Genomic DNA, 21551 nt, shown 5'->3' with positions numbered 1-21551 from the left:
CACTATTTGGAATTGAAATGCCATTTAATAGAGTATTTTAAAATCTATCAGATTCGAATCAAGATAGCAAATCAAATGTATTTGTCTATTAATCGGCTCCATTATCCCTTTTACATCTATTTTACACTATCAAAAACATGATCTTTCCATGATGGCGGATGCAGAGAATATTGACGTGAACTCAGCTAATAGAGAGACAAGCATGCCATTGATCACCAATGATTTTATCAAGGTGTTAGCTGGACCTTTTAGCTCCCAATTTAAATTGCTGAGAACAGCACTCGGATTCTGAACGAAGGTTAGGTGAGATAATTAATGCTATTGATAATAACTGGAACTAATAGGCCAATCTTGACTGCGATTGAGATGGAAGGGACAATCATTAGAGACTGATTGATCGAATCTTGTTTCAGAAGTGTGGGCCTAATTTTTTACCTTGACAGTGTGAAGCATTTTTATTAGTACCGTAATGTTATTGGCATTCGTCCTCCAGAAAGTGATTTGTATATCAGCCCTTGATATTCTCCATAACCGATATCTCCCTCTAATTGATTCCTTCTTTTGATAAATTGATGTACCAGATTTGAAATTTGTCTTCGATCACTAATTGAGTCAGAACTTTTGAAATATTGTTGCTATGAATTTCAGACGATTCTACCTATTCCGAACGAGTGTCAAGCCACAATTCGGCATTTGGCTTATTCCAATTAGTTTTTTTTCTTATTCTTTCCATTGATGTAAGGTTTGCGGGAATCTGAGCGCCCTTGGAGGTGAATGAAGATGAACTTAAAACATTGATTCATTTTGTTAGTGAAAACGATATGTAACGTTTCATAGATTCCATTCTACTGTGGATTTTTAACAAGATGATAGACTCGCTCGATTTGCCTTAATTGCTTGAACTGGATTTTAACATAACAGTATCAGAATCCGTATCCGGCTCAGTGTTTCCCAGGATCCTGCATGTGAAGAGGAAGGTATGATTTTATAGAATAAAATATTAGACCAATCAGTGATCTGGATATTCTCTTGATCTTTTGCAAATTGAATCACTCTAATTACTTGAGTTGATGGAATGCACTGCTAAATTCAACTAACTAGGCCTTTTGAATCTACTAATAGAACTGCTTAAATCTGAGAATCTTCTAAATCTAACTGAACTTATTATAAAATAGCGGGAGATTTGGGGATAATCAATGTCTGATCTTACTCGACAAAGAAAACATATATTCTATGCAAAATCAGTTGGAAAATGTTGAAGAAATTGCTGGTCACAAGATAATTAATTCATATCAATTTTTCAAAAGGTCTGAATGAACGCCTTGAAAATTTTTATTTGAATAGCATCCCAACACTGGAAGAAAAACATGACATAGTTGAACCATTCTTATCAGAGAAACTCGAGGTCCTGATTTGTGCAACCTGTAAAAACAATAATTTTCCATAACAAGTAGGTAGTAGAAATGAATATATTATATTCAGATATAGATAATTCAAGTTCGAGCTATCGACATCCGCATTATCCTTTCAGTTGACAGTAATTGAATCGGTTATTTCAATATCGTGTGAAAATCTGTTAGGAAATATGTCTTCATGACATACTTTCCATGAAATAGGATCGGAATAGTTGCATCCAGCAATTGTTCCAATCGATTAGGCTATTGGATGAACTATATTATGTTACTGATTTGATTCAAATCAAGATAAAATGACAAGATTGGATCCACCTTATGTGTCATCTTAATGACAGTCTATTCTTGCTAGATTATTTCTCATCTTTCAAGTTCCCACACTCGACTTCAAATAGCAAGTCAAAACAAATTATTTTGGAAGATATTTTATCACATCATTCTTGTAGTATAAAGCTAGTTACATAACGTAATCGATCCATCATAACATGGATCTGGTATTAATGAAATTATGGACTATCATTATAATGCAGTGCTACCAAACGGAACTTTAAAGGATTAGAGAACTTCCATTATTCATTCCAAAAGTTCAAAAACATTTTTCGAAGTTTTTAAAAGTCAATTCAATTTATACGCTTTCATACAACTACTAGTATGAAAAAATCATCAACATTTTTGATTAAATGGAGTTGAGCTGAAGTTGATAAGTCCACAAATACAAAATCCGTATAAAAATAGTTAGAGATTTGATACTGAGGGGTGAGGAGTCCCTGATCAATCCCCCTCACGGCGGTCGAAGTATTCCTGAGTATATTTCAGGTATTTCAATAGATAACTATATCATTCTACGTTTCAAGCATTTGAATTCTCTGAATTGTCACAACACGAACATATTGAGAAAATTACTTCTCCTTGTTATGATCATTATTCTTGCTCGTCATGGATATCTGGATATGGCCGGGGTTACATAGTATAGCCGCTACCGTATTGAATTTGTATACACTTCTTACCTAGCTTCCATACGTGTCTCAACGCTGTCCAATCACATCATACATTCTAAAGGTGAGGGCTGTACACACCCTACACGTTCAACATTAATCTAGATTCACTTGGAGATGTTCGCATCCATTATAATTTTCACATTGAATGTGATAAATGAATTTTATGTAATCCATTACATTCGGGGATTGAACTAACTGCTGATTGATTTCCGTTCAAACTGAGATGATGCATGGAGTAATAAAAACTCTATGGAAAGCACTCTTAGAAATATTTCTCTAAGAATTATTACAGAGAACTCGTGGAATAAGGTATCCTGCTATGGTTTCGCACTGGCCTCTAAACTTGAATGTTTTTCATAGATGTTCTTCTTGAAAACATATTCCATTCTCTTATTCTAGAATACATTATACTAAGGAAAGGTTCTAGGTGATAGAGTCGAACCCACATTGATGAATCATCTTTGAAATTATATATTGTCTCGAGGATTAGTGAGGACTCCAACTTGAGAAGATTACAGGTTAGGTGTGGTATTGCGTTAGGCATGCGAAGAATCGCATCCATCCATTCACGCAGTGCAGCTCCTCAAGCCGGAAACCCAACTGCTATAAGCTCTCATGTTTGTGTCTTCGATCTAACGGATATCATTTTCGATAATAACTTGTCCTGAATTTGGAATTAGTGACTCAGACAATGTGCGTCTCATCACGTTTGTAAGATAGACTGCTCTTTATATCAAGATTGAACTTGCACAATCCACTCACAATCCTCTATCCCTGTGGTTCTCGAAACAGAAGTCTCAAGTTTCCAAAAGTACCCTACTTTTTTCTATTTTCAATCAACCTTGAATTAGCACCTCAAAATTTTGTATATTTTCCGAAATCTATTCTCTTTTTTGTTTCCCCAATTGTTCATACTCACTCCTTGACTTGTTTCCAATTAATTCTTGCCTTGTTTTCATTTACTTCTTGAATTGTTTCCATTCTAGGACCGTTACTACTTATCTCGAAGATAGAATATGAGTGCTTATTGAGGGAAATAATATAATACTCATTCACTCAGAGAAGAATTATGTATCACTTTTCACTCTTGTACTCCTCGCTTTCGTTTCGACATTCTCCTCTTTCCATCCTTATTAACAAGTCTTCGTTTAATTAACATTATTCTTTCTTCAGAACATTCGCCCCATGTTGCAATTCTCGAGTGTTTCATGATAGGGCAACTCCCCTTCTCTCCAATTCTTTTCTTGTTCTCATCTGTTCTCCATATTTTGTTTTCCACTTCCTTTCTTATAGCTTCGTTACTTTTCTCTGCATGTTTGTGTTTGTTGTATCAATCAGTGTCATCCAAATCCTCCATTTACACTGTTTTCTCACATCGCTCGTCAATAATGTAAGATAGAAACGTTTTGTTGGAGAACTCTTCTTCCCTATTCACTGCCGCCCTGTTTTTGATTCTACAGGAAATTATTTCTATGTACTCACTGTTTCATATTTCTCATTACTTTCTAATGGCTTGAAATTTGCAACGTTTTTCAATATTCTTCTATTTTCATTATTTTTTGATTCGGTAGAAGAACGGGTAATTTTTTGTATTATCATCTGAATCCAAAATTCCTTGGATGAACTTTTGGAATGTGAAATTTTGCATTAATTTATTGCAAGAAGTAATGTTCTCATTTGGGAGTTATCATTTCCAACCTCCCAACTTGTCCAACCTGAAACTTATTTGAAAAATACGACATATCCATTGTTAATGTTGTGTTCCTGATTAGTCAATAATCACTGAATAAAAATGATTCAGTACTTACTTCACTTTCTTCCTTCTCATTCATGGCACATTCCAAATTGCTCGGTACTTAGAAAGAGAGAACTTTCCTTTTTGTAGAAACAGTTTTTGAGCGGCTCGAAATCCGAAGGTGGACTTCTCTGGCCGGCCGCCAGTCATCAAATGGAGAACGACGCATGCATCCTAATGCCAATGACACAATGGGCATTGTCGTCTCTCACCTTGAGCTTCATACCAAAAATAATGTATTTTCGCCATAATTTGCCATTGTCGTTTGTGCCAATATTCCGTTACCGCGTGATTGTGTTCACGTTATAATTGTCAAATCGAACGTGAAATGATTTTTTAAAATTGATTGTATTCGACAATTCCTCCATTAGACTGTTTTTGGTTCATGGAAATTTATTATTAGATCCATGATCATAAAAAATAATGTGTATCACTGTTGAATTTATATTCGTTGTTGAGTTCCTGGTGGAGCTTATTGATCAGTTTGACTCCTGAAATGTCGCTACCGTTCAGATTATAATAAATTATGAGATTTTGAATATTATGTGGAATGACAGTGGAAATCTCCTCACTAATACGATCAAATAATGCAATTTGAGTGAATGCGTGGACTTTCTAGTCGACTAATCTTCTTACTCTCAATCCTAATGACAGATAAGTTTGTTTCATTTCAATAATATATACAGTAATTGAAGCTTTTGCAAGCGATCTGTATGAACCGTCTTTCAACTGTTATAAATAGTTTTGGGCATTCCAATATGTCATATTTGTTGGACTCAATAAAGAAAGGTTGATAGTGATAGTCTTTCAGCCTAGGAATTTTCAGTCTTCAATGTGTTCTGTGTTGAAATTATACATTCGGTCTTTTCATGTTGGATTTGTTATTCCCAGCATCACAGAATTCAACACAAATCTCGGAAAGCAGTCTCTCAAAAAGTTACCATACTGGTTGAATTAAATAGGAGATATCTAAGAGATTAATAGCATACAGTAGCGAGGCAGGGTTTTAAATAGACAAACTGAATCTCGTATACAAGCTGCTGAAATGAGATTTTCACGAGCGGTCAAAGGTTGTAGTAGACTGGATAATATGAGAAATGTCAACATAACAGCTGAATTGAATGTAGAACCGCTATTTGATATTCTGAAGAAATGGAAGAAATATCGGCAAAATTGGTCTACTCATTTATTCAGAATGCTATCCAATAGGCTCCCAATATTAGCATGGGAGTACAAACCCGAAGGAAAGCGAAGCATAGGAAGACCAAAAAAGAAATGGATGCCGGTACAGGCCAATAGAGCCTAATCCTTGTAAGAAGATGATGATGATGATCTAAGAGATTGATTAATAGTAAGATTTCAGATGAGAGATAAAAAGCAAGTCGCTATTGAGATTCGAGATTGACTTGCAGCGGTTCTACAGACTTCAACGCATAGTAACATTTCTTATTCTCTTATCAGTGATTGGAAAAAAATTGGATCTTCACCAGAAATTGAAGAAATTGATTATCGGAAGTTCAATAAATTGTCGTGTAATTTGAAATGATGACACAGCAATTAATTGAATGATTAATATCCTCTGGTAGCTCAGTTGGTAGAGCGGTGGACTGTAGTTGATAACCATATTTCAGAAATCCATAGGTCGCTGGTTCAAATCCGGCCCGGAGGAAATATTTTTATCCATCAGAAGCTTAATTTTGTTTGTCAATTTTCTTTCTTCCCCGGGAATAAAGCTTTGTTTTTTTTGTCAATTTTCTATCCTCCTTGGGATTGAAGTTTCATTCTTCTATTACACGTATTCTTATCATCCTCGAATCAACTTTTGTTTACTCTCTTGAGGTGAAAAAAATGCTCTACTTCACATTAAATTATGTTCCTTAACCTGGGGACCTTGGGTTGCTGACGTGGGCAGAGAGGTTCATACTGTGAAGAAAAATCATATCATTCTCTAGGAAAGTAAAATTCCTGTATTTTCCCATCACGATCTTCATGATGTACTGAATCCCCAATAAATGGTCAGAATGAATCTAAAAAAATTCATCCGCTATCAGTAATAATACTTTCAATTGATAGTTCCAATACTAAGTATTAAAGTCTTCCTCTAGTCAACTTTTTTAGAAAGAATTAGTATCTATTCTACACTCTACCATTCTACTACGGGTAAAACAATAATATTCTATTCATTAGTCCAGTCTACTCACAAGCCACTACTACACAAAATATATCATTTGTGTACCCTTCGTCATCATTTCCAATGAAACCCAACTCCAGCTACTGTTTGCCTTCTCAACTTGAATTAAACATATGAGGCTCGATAGGTAACCGTATTGGATGACAGTTTGTTGACACAACATAACCAACAAACAGATTAATCTGGTTGCGAAGAGCAGCGACGGCTGAGATCTGAGAGGAGGCTATAGAGAGATTCAGTCCAAACTGACAGTATTCATTTCATCAGAAGCAACGTTGTAGCAAAGAATACATTATAGTAGTTTTCTCTGGTTGTAGCTTCATATTGAACTAATTCTGACAGTTTCACATGAATCTGACTACAGTGGCGGTATGAGGCTATAGTGAGATTCACTGGCAGCATTCCTTATTCACAAACATTATTGCTACTCATTCAACCAATGCTGACAGTTCAGGATGAATCTTTTTCGAGGCGGGAAGATGGGGGCGATGCGTGCTGTGAAAATCCCCACAGGCGGTCCACTCATCCTGCCACCGGCGAAAAAAACGGGTGGTCGTCAACCGTTGGCTGCGACAAGTCAGGTTGGGTTTGTGTGTGGTTAGGTTAGGTTAGGCTGGTTACTACACATCAAGTTCAGCCCCAGACCTTCCCTTACGCGCGAAGTGGCCGGGCCGCCTCGCTACGTAATTCGTTGTCCACTCTCACTGGAGCAGTGTGTAGCGTCTCAACCGTCAGCTACCAGTTGTCTCTTCTTCTTGTTCGCATCTCTTCGTCAGTTCCATTCTACCTGTCATTCGCGATAGTTCACTGTCTTCCTTTTGATTGATGCTCGACTACCCGCCGTTTAAATAGTGAGGTGGTACATAAATTCTAAAAGCAGCTTATAGTGGAGGAGAGTGATTGTTTTTCATTTTGTGCTGCTACAAAAAAATGGGTGAGTTATAAGATCATAAATATCAGCATTTTTCATCTGTTTTCCAGTGAAAAACATTTCTTTCAATATTGAATGAGCTGTATAGCTATTCATTGAAGTTCAAGTGAATACTTACGACAATTGGAATATTTTGGCATCACAAATAATTTCCCAGTTGTTGAAATTCATCCCTTTTAATTGAAAATCTTGCAATCTGTTGAAGCAAAAATTTGATGATTTTGTATGGAATTGAAAACGTATAACAATGAAGTAATTGTAAATAATTTCACAATATTTCTTGAAACTATGTTTCAATTCAAAATACAATAAATTTAAAGAAAAAAATAATATTAATTCAGGTCAATCCATCTTACAATTCAGTGTTAAAACTCAAACTCAATTTCCTTAACTACTTATTAACATATTTCACTGATCTTCCGATAATTTATCATTATTGAGGTTCTCCCTGACTTGATGGATTTTATTGCTTTTAATATCTTCACTAAAAAACTCATTTCTAGTCTTACGTAATATTTTCTGACAGTAGCTTTTTGTCTTAGCACTTTCAGTGGAAATGATCTGTTCTCATCTCTAGTTTATCACTCTGAAAAGCTAAATAATATACCTGCAGTGTGAATAAATTATTTGTAAATGTTGGGGGATATAAGATAATCTTACCCATTTGACATGTCAAAACTGGAGAACAGATAAAGTATCTCCAAGTTTTATTTTCCCAGCCTGTAATAACTTTTCGCATGAGAGCAGACAAGATTGTTATCTGAAATGATTTTCATTCGAAATCTTGATGAAATATTATTTTTCAACATCCTCATCATCTAATTACTGATACGTCACATTATTGTATAGTTTAATCCAATGAAATAATTCTATTAATGAGTTCTTATTAAAACGGAAGATATTTTTAATCTTTAGAGATTTGAATCTACTCTCCTTGATGTAATTATCTGTGGAATCAAGTTATGAATTTCTCTCTCTCTCTCTCTCTCTCTCTCTCTCTCTCTATCTCTGGAAATCTGTCATTCATTATTGATTCAAGACTCTGAATATTGGTCACAAAATGAATTCATATATAATTACTCGTAATCAATCCGATAGTGGATATAATAATATGAATTTTTAATCTATATTAAAATCTGGGTTAATTAGTTTCAAATTATATTGAAATTTCTGACTGTAAACTTGTGGATAAATTCTTAAATTCAACTATCATTAATCGCTCGATTATTACCTCACTAGCCACTCAATTCTATCGGATTCATGATCTTAAATGATTCATCTCAAAGAGGTCTTCGGTTATGGAACAATCCGACAATAGACCGTGTGAAATTCGTCCAGCCAAATTTTTGTTTTCACTTAATGACGAAGATTATATCAGCTTCCGTAATTCATTGTGGATCATGGGCTGTTTATTATTGTACTACAATAATTTGTTTAAGTTATTCGATTTATTTCAAGATTATGTACGTGCATCCATTAGAAACTTGATCACTTGCTCTTCCATCATAATTTAAAATTGATCATTTTCTCTAGTCTGCAAATTTTATCATTTTATTTGATAACTTATGCAAGAATACTTTTGACATTGATGAGGAAATTCTCACTCGTTCTTCTATTATATTTTTAAATTTATGATTTTATCTTTTATGAACGCTTCACCCACTGCTCGGTCCCAACCGGTTGTTGAGCTTTTCCTCCGAAATATCCAAAATTTTCAACTATATTCTATTATAGCAACTGCCCTTTCCATCAAAAGGGAGTATCTTCAACTAATTCTGTTCAATCGTTCATTATGTCTCATTACTGAATCAGGCGTTTATTACTAAATTCAATGTCTGATGCCTTTTCCATAAAATAGTCATTATTGTATCGCATGCTGTTGTTATGAGAATTAGTGATTATCATAGTTGATAATACTTTGTAGGAATAGAATGAGAAATGCCTACAGATGAAAATTCCAGAAGGAATCATGAATGGAAGGAGAAGAACCTGTGGGAAGAACAAAAATGATATTGTGTAAAAGTGAAGATATAAGGTGGAGAAAAGGGAAAAATGATCTCAGAATGGAGGGAAAAGAATATCTGTAGAAGGTGATGCATTTCAGAAGTAAACTACGAAAGGTAGAGGATATTAGAGATGGTGATAAGTGCTTTCTCGATAGAAACAGAAAATAGTTGAGAAAAAAAATCGAGCTCAAAACATTTTAGAACCAAGCAAATAATTCGAGAATGCGATGAATGAGGGAAAGTACAAAGAAATTGTAAAAGAGGAGATGCAAAAGTTTGTTAAGTACTGTGGATACAAAAGAGTATATAGAAAGAGGAGAAGAATACAAAGATAGGTAAAGGGGGTAGTCGAAGAGGGAGAGAGACTCAAATTAAAAATAATACGATGTATCGATTTTCCAGTTGCATTCACCGGTTCACTCCTATTGACGTTATTCTAGAGCTGTCAGATATACTTGAATACGTTTCAAATACATGTTGTACAATCAATTATTCAGGAATAAAGCGAGATCATGGTGGCACCTTGGAGACCAGAACTGAGATTCCACCTGACTGAGTTCAATTTCGCACCAGCGACGACTATTTTGACACAAGAAACTTGTTCAAGTGTTTAATTTATTTCATTGAGAGCCGGCGTGAATTTAAACTTGCATGACAAGCGAACAAGTGGAGAGGTTTAAATCAGATTAGATACATTCTGGCGCTTTGTAGTAGAAGTTTATTACTACGGCCTACGACAAAAAGAGTGGTTGACATTTGGGTGGAATACACATTATTAAAACAAAGAACCAGCCAGCCTGAGATAGACTGGCTCTCGGATAGTGCAGACAACACTCTAATATTACATAGTTGTAGTCCACTACAAGAGGATGTTGGGTAAATTATGTTTCCCACGGAACAAAACTTAATGGAACAGCGAAACAGACAACTTTGTTTAGATTATCCCATTGGATTAGAAATTTATAGACAAGATTTTGCATCTCATGTGTAGCCTGTACAGTTTGTTCTAGATTGTTATATTCTATGCTGTTTATAATCATTAACTCTTTGAAATAATGAGCATTCACCATATTTATATAGAAAATGAAAAGTTACATTCAATATATTAATATCGCTTAGTACGAGTAATCTTAGTATTGTTAAAGATTATTAAACCTTATTGAAGATTGTCTTAAATAACTATCAAAGTACTGTTTGATTCAACCTTCAATGTCCGAGTAATTCTTATGGATAGATATGAATCATATATGAAGATGTGGAGTAATATTTTATAAAGTTGAATTTTAGTTATTTTTTTGATAAATTTTAATTTCCATGGCTATTTTAAAGACCGGAACAGGCAATCATGCCTATACCGTGGAAGTCGGGAGAAAAGAATAAGAACATATGAATAGACCTGGAGAAGATGTGAAGATGTGAAGTAGATACATAGTAAATTCAGCATTTGTAAATTGATGAGGTGATAGATAATATTCATGGAAACTCATTGATGAAAATCAATTCATTAATCAGTTAATCAAGATGATTTTTCAGTGTTTGCATAATTGCAATAACTGGAATATTTATTGATATTCATCAGTGAATGATTTTGATGGATTTCAGTCAATAAAAGCATTTTATAAAAGTATAGTGTACTCTTTCCTATTTTGAGCTTTTGGTGAACGTGAATAATTCAGAGAGTACTTCATTATAGAAGTAAATAAATAAGAGTGCAGTGTTGGTCATGTGCAGAATCCGATACTGTCTTGGGTAAACAATGTTAGAAACAAACAAGACTAAGCCGAGTGACTTCAAGTGCTTGTCAATGATCTGAGTGCTGAAGGCATTTACGGTCAGATCCAGTATTGTACATCTGAAGCAATGTCAAGTGCGTTTTCTTTGAAAACCGGTCAACATAGTGTGGTGAAGGTGGCTCAAACCAAAAATTGCACTGGTTACCTACTTCTCTTGAAGGAGAGCACAGACTCGTAGAATCTCTCGACTCTTTCTTTAAAAGACACTCAAGTGGTTGAATAATGTGTAAAGTTGCTGAGATTTTTCTCTTGAAGTGATAATATAATATGCTATGCTACTCGTACTTTGTAATGTCAATCAAATTTATTTTCCTATTTCTGAATGAAATCATGGTTGGAAATTGTTTTCCTTTCAATCATGGTGATTCGAGACAGTGTTAATTTTCCCGTAGGGTGATGCTATCGTAAGCTCCAGGCTTGTGCGTAGGTAATAATGATGAGAGATGTGTGGACCTATAGCTTTAGGTGGGCTCCGAACCACCAGAAAGCGTTTCCAACTCATAAATTATATTCAGCGGTATCGCATCCCAACTTGGTCCAAAATTAAATCAATCTGTAGTCTCATTTATCTTGATGGAATGAATTAGCTGATGGTTTTAACTCGAAATGTAGCTGTCAACCTACAAGCTCAAGTACACAATTGAAATATTCTTGTAATTGAATTAATTGTAATTCTTCAACAAGCTTCCAAGTTGACATCTAAGATCTCCTCATTTGAACCAAAAGTTTGGAAAAAGGATGTAGTCCATAAATATGAAATTAATATGCTATCAAGTTATTTTGATGGAAAAATGATATTTTCAATGAATATTTCTCCAACTAATAATTTTTTTCTATCTGTCAACAAGAGAGTTGAAAATATATAACATTCAAGTCAAGTCTCAAGCAACTCTAGTAATGTTTGGTTGTTTTATTATTACAGTATTATTTATTCGTAAAAGTAGGTTAAGCAGGAAGGCCTGACCACAGATCGATTTTTTCTATTGCAAAATGATATTTACTAAAAGTCAAACGTTTTGGGAGGAGCCATTTAAACTGATTGCTCCCACCCGAGATGCCATTAGAGTGATAGGCCACTCTACGATGAATATTTGGCTCAATCTGAGATGATGATGATTGTGGTAAGAGGAGAGAATATTTGTTGGCCACCGCCCTGGAGCCTGGAATCTTTAGACACCTCTGCTTGGATCCGCTGCTATTTTGACGAGCTGACATGTGATATCAAGGTCATGCGAGTAATTTTGCTGTATTGTAAGTTATTGTATATAAGTGTATAAGCCAGTATATATTGTAATCTACATAAATAAAGTACTCAATCAATCAATCAATCCTTTTCCTTTTTCTTATTTGTATCCTTGTTGTATTTTGCTTCTTTTTATCCTCTTCTATTCTTCTTCCTCATATTTATTCTTTATCTTCTTCTCATAATTTCTTTGCTACGCTGATTCTAGAACTTAGTTCTTCTAACTTTCCTCTCTTTTCTATTCCTTTCTGTTCTATCATTATCCTATCTCTATCCACATACATATTCTGTGGATACCAACTTATTTATTATTTTTATTTTTTCATTATCTTATACTCCATCCAAATTTTTCTTGGGTCATCTCCTTCAGTGAACTTTATTTATTCATCTCCCACTCCACCTTTATTATCCTTTATCTTCTTCTCATAATTTCTTTGCTACGCTGATTCTAGAACTTAGTTCTTCTAACTTTCCTCTCTTTTCTTTTCCTTTCTGTTCTATCATTATCCTATCTCTATCCACATACATATTCTGTGGCTACCAACTTCTTTATTATTTTTATTTTACCATTCTCTTATACTCCATCCAACTTTTTCTTGGGTCATCTCCTTCAGTGAACTTTATTTATTCATCTCCCACTCCACCTTTATTTTCATTCCCCACCAGTTCTTCTTCCCCTTCCATCATACTGTGTTTCTCTTCTTCTGTTTTTCTAATTTTCATTCGCGATGCACTATTTGTTCTCTCTTGAAAACATATATGTTCTTTTATAACATGTGTATATCCAAACTAGACATATGCAACAGCAGTGAGTAAAATTATATTGCTTACTCAGTTCCTTATTGCGGTGGTCGGTTGCCTGTGGTCTGCAAGACGTATAAGGACACAAATGCATTATACGAAAATGTACGAAGCTATTAATCATTGGTTAGCAATCCATATGTTGTATTGACAGGACCAAATCTAATAGAACTAAATCAAAACTTCGAATTGGATAAGGTCTGATGTAAATATAAATAGCATAGAAAACGTTTGCCGCCTCAGAACTTCTTGCGATGATCCATCATCAATGGTCTCATTATAAGATATTGTTGTATCTCGAGTCTCAAGGTTTCAATCATCACTTAAGGGTTGTCATGAATCTAATGTTCCAACATCTACATTATGAGCATAATAGTAATGCTGAATTTGTTGACCCTCATAAGTTCTATAAGACTTTGTAGGGTCAAAAGTGATTTTTTACAGAGGTGAATAATGATGAGATAACGACCTTGAATTTGAATTGTGGGTTTCCAATTCCAACCATAAAATAGTTATTTGTGCAACTAGTGCGCAAAGTGTCAGTTTGCTGCACCGAAAGAAACGTTTACGCCCGAGCCGTAGGCGAGGGCGGAATGGTTTCTTGAGTGCAGCAGAGGAACTTTGCGCACGTATTTCACATTAAGTTTTTCCTACAGTTACCATTGAATATGAAAAGTGGGTAATTATGGGTAAAATTGCCTGAAATCCATCAAATGTTTTTCTGTGTAATTTTATTATTGATAAAAACCTTAATCCTAAAATCCTAAAGTCCTCGTTGTCCTTGGTTATAATATATAATGAATAATAATTAGCGCGTTGTGCTTGGTTGCACCTCTGCTCACTATAGCAGCCACAGCAGTCACTGTTACCAACTTCATTTTGATTTTGCTGCACTGTTGCTCCATATAACCTACTAAGTATTTTGCGCTGCCATGTTACAAATCTGGAGTGCAGAAAAATTTTTCCCGCACTAGAGCGGAAAAATGATTCTTTGCGTTCTGTAATCAGTGCAGCAATGGCCACTTTTCAACGTAACGGTAGGAAAAAGTAATTTTTCAAGAACTTTCTGAAGTTTGGTGGTTGACACAAATGAACGTTCATCGTTCTAGAAGGAGTACCAGGCGAATGTTGTTACTCATCTGAGTGAACCGATAAGGTTCTGATATCTAAGTTATCAACTACTAAGAGAGAAATATTTTATTGAGAAACTACTTGATCTACTTGGTCATCTATTTGAAAGAGTTGGTGGATATTATTAGTGGTCCATATGAAAATAATATTTAGAATAAATAATGTACGATAATGCCAAATAGAAATTATTTTCCTCAGTCTTTGAATAGTCTCCAAATTACGTGAACTATCCTTTATGATGACATCGTTATCATTCAAGTAAAATAGTTTCTTCCAGTAAAATTTTTTTTGGAATAATTGTGTCAATAACTCAAATTGATGGAAATACCCTCTTCACCCTTATCCACTTCCCTATTGGGGAGCTATCCAATATTGGGGAGCTTATTCTCTTGTCCGATTATTATTCATAATCTAGCAGCCTAGAGATCTCCAGTTCCTAGAGAACCTCCTCATTATTAAACGTTTCAGACCTGGTCACTCCTGAGTTTAGACCTGTGTTATCGGATGGGTAAGTTAAATTTGTTGGTCCCGGTTGAAGTGTGACAGTCGTAAGGCGCATTGACGGCTTCAATTGGCGTGGTGGAACTCCCGTCAGGGACTCCCCACCAATAAAAGCTATACGAATATTATTAGGTATTATTATTATAATACTATAATAATATTATATCACTCATTAATATGATAGGTTTATGATTATTATAATATATAAATTTCAAAGTGATGGAGAATATAAGGCCATAAATTGATAAAACGCAATAGATCTAGAACCAGTAGGTAACCTGGAACTCACCCCTACACACAGACGTATAGTCTTGTAGGGGTATTCTAGTAATAATAATACTATCAATTTTATTGTATAGTGCATTTGCATTTTAAAGAATAAAGAAATTTGAATTGAATTGAATTTTGAATTCTCCATTTTTGTGTTCGCTTCAATTCAAACACATTTTCGGCCTTCTGAGATGATCAACATTGATACTGTAATACTGATTCCTCATTCTGTCCACGGAGTAATTTGATAGTTTGCCTAGTGGGTCGTGTAGAAGTTATTTGTCCTTGAAATAGGTCAAGATCATAGCGTGTTGTGTTATGCCAGCGGTTGTAAATATCGTTCGGAAATCGTTGATGCTATCTCCTCAGCTAATGGCAGAATCTAGTTTCGGTATTCATTTGTTCAGAGTTAGATTTTTCTGTTCCAGGTAAAGCTAATGTAAACGTCCGTTTCCACAGACGGCAGACTGATTGATATATTTGTCTCGGCTCGTACGTGGGTTGATATTATTTGTTGAACTCGAAAGTAAAAGTTCCAGTTGATTTTCAAACACAAACGCTGAACCTAATCTCATCTTCGCATTTAGGCTCTATATAATAAATAATAATAATAATAATAATAAATGTTTATTTCCCAAAAAACTAAAACTACAACATCAATTACAAAAATATTAGATAAATTACAATATTACATACAATAGTTAGTTACAAAAGGTTCTTATAATGTGTTCTCTACTTGTTTAGTTTTTCTGTGTGGAAATTGACCTACTCCACTATGGCGTACCATGTTCTAGAGTAGGTTACCTATAGGTTACCTATAGGTGAATATAGTTCACCTATATTGCTCATATAGGTCATATAAGTATTTTCACACCTTGTTACTTTAAATTTAGCTAAATTTTAGCTAGGAATAAGTAGCAATAGTAAGTAGGTCTTCGTCTTATCTCCCAATGTTAATCAATTTCACACCAGCGTAGCGTGGATTTAACATGTGGATATAGGACGGCTTCGTCTTCTGAAGACATATTCCTAGCTACAAGAATCTAAGTGTTATGTAGAGAATATAACACTACAGTTATGTAGAAAATATACAGTTGGACAAAGATCATTTGTCTTTCTCCTATGCTATTTAGAAATTCTATGGAGACAGATCAACGTCTGTGAACATACGTCCGCTGCTGTGTGCGTTCGCCTAGGCTCACCACATCACTCCTACATACAAATGAGAGTTATGATATTTAAGAGAAATTAATTGGAAAACAATTATCACTAGTGAACGATAAACCTTTAAAGAATATAATTATTTCAAATCAATCACAACCATTGATAATATTCTATTGAGAGAAAAATACACTTATGTTAAAGGTTATCTCAAATCCGAAAATGGACATCGGTTTGTGAAGAGACCATCAATTACTAAACAATTACAAATCGTTTAAAGTGTGCTCATAATAAGTGGAGAATAACACTTTTTTTAATTACTTGCTCCATTTTTTCAAACATGATAAACTTCTTATCATAGTCTTCATATTGTAAGCAGTGAACGCACTTTAATTATCACCTTCCTAAACTCTGTATTCAGGCACACATCATGTCTTCTTAATTGATTTGATTCTCTTCTCTCCGGGCGAGATAACAAACTGCAAATTTGAACACTTCAATTAACGTCTATGAGTTTTATTTATAACTCAGTCCAATTTATCTTACAAGAAAACATTTGAAGTTTTTCCTTGAGCACGCGTATTACCGTTGTGCGGGTCCGTCCTATATATAATATCATGTTAAGCGGGCCCTACCTTTTTGAATTAATTTATAAAAATGCTATCCTTGTATTACTGCTGAAAAACTGGTGTATTGATAAGGTCAAGGCTCGCAGAATATCAAGCAACAAAATAAATTCCGAGAGTAGGATAGATGATATTTTATTGTTGCCCAGATTATCTTTGATATGATAATTGTAATGGAGTCAATTTAGAAGCAGACTGGTTTGGATATCAGTTGTTTCAGTTCGCCAGAGATAGCCTCCTTCCTCGGATTAATTCCATGCTTTATAAGAACTCTATCGTCTGAATCAAGATGTGATAATAAAACAAAAATAAAATGATAATGAAATTCTCATTAAAAGAAGTAAACAAGACCTACTGTTCTACAATATGATTAGCAATTTTTGTTAACTCCTGTATTTCGTTTTTTCAATTCACCAATAATTATTGTTGATTCTATCATTTCATTGAGGAGCACATGCTCCTCTCCCTACCCAGTCGGCGACCTTTTCCATGAATCTCAATTTCTAAAGCTTTATCTTGGATTTTTCCAGTTTTGTGTTGCTGTAACTGTATCCACTGAAAGAAACGATAGATGTTGCATAGGATCGATGCTAATGAATTAATTGCACTTCGAATTTCCGTTTAATTTATCAACCTGCATCCAATTTTGAAGTTTTTAAAAAACTGGGGTCGCGGAACCAATTATATAATTGTAATCACGCATTGATATTGTACGAATTATAGAAAAATAAATCTTCAAGTTGAAGATCTTGTATCTTGCCAAAGAGATTAATTTGAAACGACCGGCAAGCATCCAGGGAATGCAGTTTAAATACAGATTGCATTGAATCTCTTTTCATATACTGTATTTCACTCTCTTCTACACGCACACACCTCCTCTCACTCTTCAGCATTTATTTTCCAACGATAACAAATAACTGGATAAAAGTGTTTGGTTGCATCGCTATAAATCCTCACTCAAAGTTCAAATTGCCAGTATCCATTGTGATATAATTGGTATTACTGTAACATTATTTGTAAGCTAAAAGGGAGAGATTACTGATCTCTCATATTGGGTATTGAGTAACTTCAATAGTATAATTCTATAAAGCCATAAATTGACTGTAGTATTATCATTGACAATAAGATCTTCATTAGTAGTGGTTTTCTCGTTTCTCCGGTACAACCTGCACAATAAATTATACTACCACTACTGAAAACATCAAACTATCAGAATTATTAAAAAGTCTTATCTAAATTATACAAATTGAGTGATCCCTAAATTAATAAATTAAGCGATACCCTAATTTCTGGTGAATTTGAATTGAATTTCAATTCTCGAAAAGATAAATAACAAAAACAAGAATACATAACAAATTAAAAGTATTAGAAATACATTCTTATATTGATATATCATTGATATATACATTCAATATACATTGAGTATACATTATTATATACTAAATACAGAATATACATTATGTATATTATATGAGAATACATTATATATATGAGTATATATATATAATCATATGAGTATACATTATTATACATTCAAAATACATTCTATATTTGACATAATTTGATGATTTTCGTTAAATTGGGATCTTCTTTTTTAAAGTTTGCGATTTTCACTTATGAAACTTCACGAAAAATGAATTTCCTCTGTAGATATAAAATTTAGAAATGATCCAGGAGTGATACTCTAGTTGAAGTGTATAAGCGTTCCTCTGTATGATTAAAAACACCATAACCATTAAAATTGTGTGTTAAATAGCGTATTTTAATCATAATTATAACTCAATGGATGATTAAACTCTTTGGAGAATGGCTAGCAGCGAAGGAATAAAGATGTACCTCAACATCCGTGAAATTTTAATCATGATCCATTGAACTTTTATGGAGGTGATATGCAAAATTGACTCAGCAATTAGCGTCAAGTAAACAAGGCTGAGCCGTATTTTGGCATTCAGACACCTCTTCCATATCATATCAACGTGTTAATATTCAAAACACGCTAAAATGCATCTGGCCTGGGGCTGGACTAGTCATTTCTAGACTGCTGAGAGAATATTTAACCGCCTTACCATTAGACTCAAGTTAGCGTCTGTGTAATCCTGCGTAATCCAACATTATGCTCTCATTATTTACATGAAATTGCGGATTTAACAGTATCAACTCCATCTGGTTGAATGTTGTTCCAAGCTAATGTATGTGCTAAGTAGGTATAAGGTAAATAACATCAATTACATTACATTTTAAAGTAGGATTTTATCATGGCTTTCAATTAACTTGTAGACTGATTGAATTGTATGGTTCACAAATTTCACAAGTTTCACAAATCAGGTAGGTTACGCGCTTACCTGTCAACCCAAATTTCAATGCCTCTCATTATTTTTGTTCCATTCCTACCTTCAATCACCCAAAAATTGATTAAAATATAGAATTCCTCTCTACTTATCTTTCAAATTCTTGGTTTCATTTACAAGTAAACGAATCAATCCCTGTTTTTCCCACTCAAATCTCAAATTACAATATAAGGTGATAGGAAAACATTTTTAGTTATTCCTTAAACTTCTTGAGTTGCAAGAATTATTTTTTCTTCCAGCCACTCATGCAGAGCTGCTCGAAGGTAAATAATGCATGTATTCCATAAGAATGCATTTATTGTGATCACTTTGGGTTGATATAATCAGGATATTTCTATCTATATTTTTGATTGATCTCAAATCAGCTTCCCATAAGTTCCAGGCACACCTTCTCAGCTCAGTGAAGAGTTAGTTCTATGAGCATCCATCAGCAGAGTTTTATGACAATGGAACGAATTCATATATGTTGGATTATATTGTAGTTTATATGTTTGATATGTTGTAGGCCTACATAATGTACTGTAACAACCGGGAACCAACTGATTATAAACATATTCGGTACCTGATAATACTTGGCTGAGAAATAGTAACGGATCTCCCGTTGGTGAAACTCTGTATTTAGATTCATTTATTGTACCCATCAAAATCGTGGCAGAAGATGACAAACAATCGAATATTTTATTTCATAAGAGTTACTTTGATTTTTGTCATTCACGATGATGGGTGCAGTTGGATTTAAATGTCAAGGACGTCAGAAGTGTGACCAGTTGGAATATTTTAGGCTACTAGGCTTCGACCATTGATATTGTTCACCTGTCTCACATCATGGTTACTGCGCATGCGTGTGGTCTGAATTTGTTTATTGAGAATGTGCAACAATGAGAGATCAACACTCTGACAGTGGTTTGATGGTCACTCTCATTGAAGGACAGTCTTCAACAACTCCAATAAGAAGCAACGGTACATTGTGACTTGTGACGCTTCTGCTTGTTGTTTTCCAATGACGGCCGACAAAAGGATAACCGACCTATCATTTTTATTCTATAGACGTAGATGACCTGCGTTCCATTCAATCAAATCAATATTTCTCGCTCTCGTTTGGTTCATGTAGGTGCACTTCCTCTGAAGTGGAATGATTTCCCAGTAAATGAACCATCTTCAATAATATTGTGGGTGATCTTTATAATGCATCATAAGCAAAGCTGTTTTTGATTCATTAGCACAATGCTAATTAGGTTCGATCGGTTGATTCCAGATAGTTGATTCGAGTTGGTGTAACCCAGCATCACTAGTATTTCACTATCAATCCAGAATAACAATTCAGTTGAATTATCATACTGGAAGGAACAGAGTGCCAATACTCGAGTCATAATGGTGATTTTCAATATTATAGTAACCTTCATATTTCTTGAAAATTCGCCCTTAGTTGGTTTTCGAAAGTGAATTGGTAGCTTAAGATATACATTTATTCAATGACTAGCCGTCAGGCTCGCTTCGCTCGCCAAATTCGTCTAGCAAGGGAGCTCCGCCCCCTGGACCCCCGACTGGATCATCCAAGAATGAGATCAGCAGGCTCGCTTCGCTCGCCTGCATTTTTCATTTGGGCATTTTTATCATATATTAGGACAATCCAGTCGGGGGTCCGGACTAAACGGCTGGCTAAACGGATATGGCGAGCGAAGCGAGCCTGACTGCTAGTAATATAATATTCCCAGGATTGAAGTAGCAGTGCTTAATCAATTTTTCCGCGATAAATGCATTTAAATCTTCAACTTGGTGCCAACCTAACAAAGTCAACTCAACTTAATGCCAACCTGACAAAATTATTAATTTAGTTGCCAGTTAACAACTGTTTCGAAGAGGTACTCTATCTAGATTATAGTTCTATAGTAACACATGATATGGAAATTTCAATTATAATTAAGAGATTGGGAGAAGAAGAATATACATGTTAAAAGACGAACTTTAAACCCTTAAAAACAACACTTAGAGTTAAAATATTGCCAAAAGATTTCTTAGTGCGCCTCTAAAGGGCCAACTGAACATACCTACCAAATTTGAACGTTTTTGGTCCGGTAGATTTTTAGTTATGCGAGTGAGTGAGTGAGTGAGTGAGTGAGTGAGTGAGTCAGTCAGTCAGTCAGTCAGTGAGTGAGTGCCATTTCGCTTTTATATATATATAGATAATCATTTATTCAATGATAAACATTGAATAAATGAGACAGCACCAATTAATTTCTGCACCATAAAAATGGTTTCGTATTCCACAAAATCTCAGAGATTCACAACCATCTAGAGATACTTCCTGTTTCTCAAAGATGCACTACTTCGTGATATGGAATGG

The 21551-nt window shown here is 34.6% G+C and overlaps 1 protein-coding gene and 1 non-coding gene across 5 annotated transcripts in view; both read left to right on the top strand.

Annotated features, from left to right (window-relative positions):
• The window catches only part of LOC111056472, a 79622-nt gene that overhangs the window by 21764 nt on the left and 36307 nt on the right, over positions 1 to 21551 (top strand). The window contains exon 1 of one of the 4 annotated variants that reach the window (XM_039436233.1): positions 6976 to 7330. The exons of 2 other annotated variants lie outside the window; for them this stretch is intronic. In XM_039436233.1, coding sequence (XP_039292167.1) covers positions 7327 to 7330 — 4 coding nt within the window. In that variant the 5' untranslated portion in view covers positions 6976 to 7326. Of the gene's footprint in view, positions 1 to 6975; positions 7331 to 21551 lie in introns of those variants that run through there. One more of the 4 variants, XM_039436235.1, reaches the window with a different exon arrangement.
• On the top strand, positions 5782 to 5874 carry Trnay-gua. Its single transcript has 2 exons — positions 5782 to 5818; positions 5839 to 5874. It is a non-coding gene; the product is annotated as a tRNA-Tyr (tRNA).

This window comes from Nilaparvata lugens, chromosome 10 (assembly GCF_014356525.2).
Source record: "Nilaparvata lugens isolate BPH chromosome 10, ASM1435652v1, whole genome shotgun sequence".
Taxonomy (NCBI): domain Eukaryota; kingdom Metazoa; phylum Arthropoda; class Insecta; order Hemiptera; family Delphacidae; genus Nilaparvata; species Nilaparvata lugens.
The sequence above is the reverse complement of the archived record's forward strand: the minus strand, read 5'-3'. Positions and strand labels throughout refer to the sequence as shown.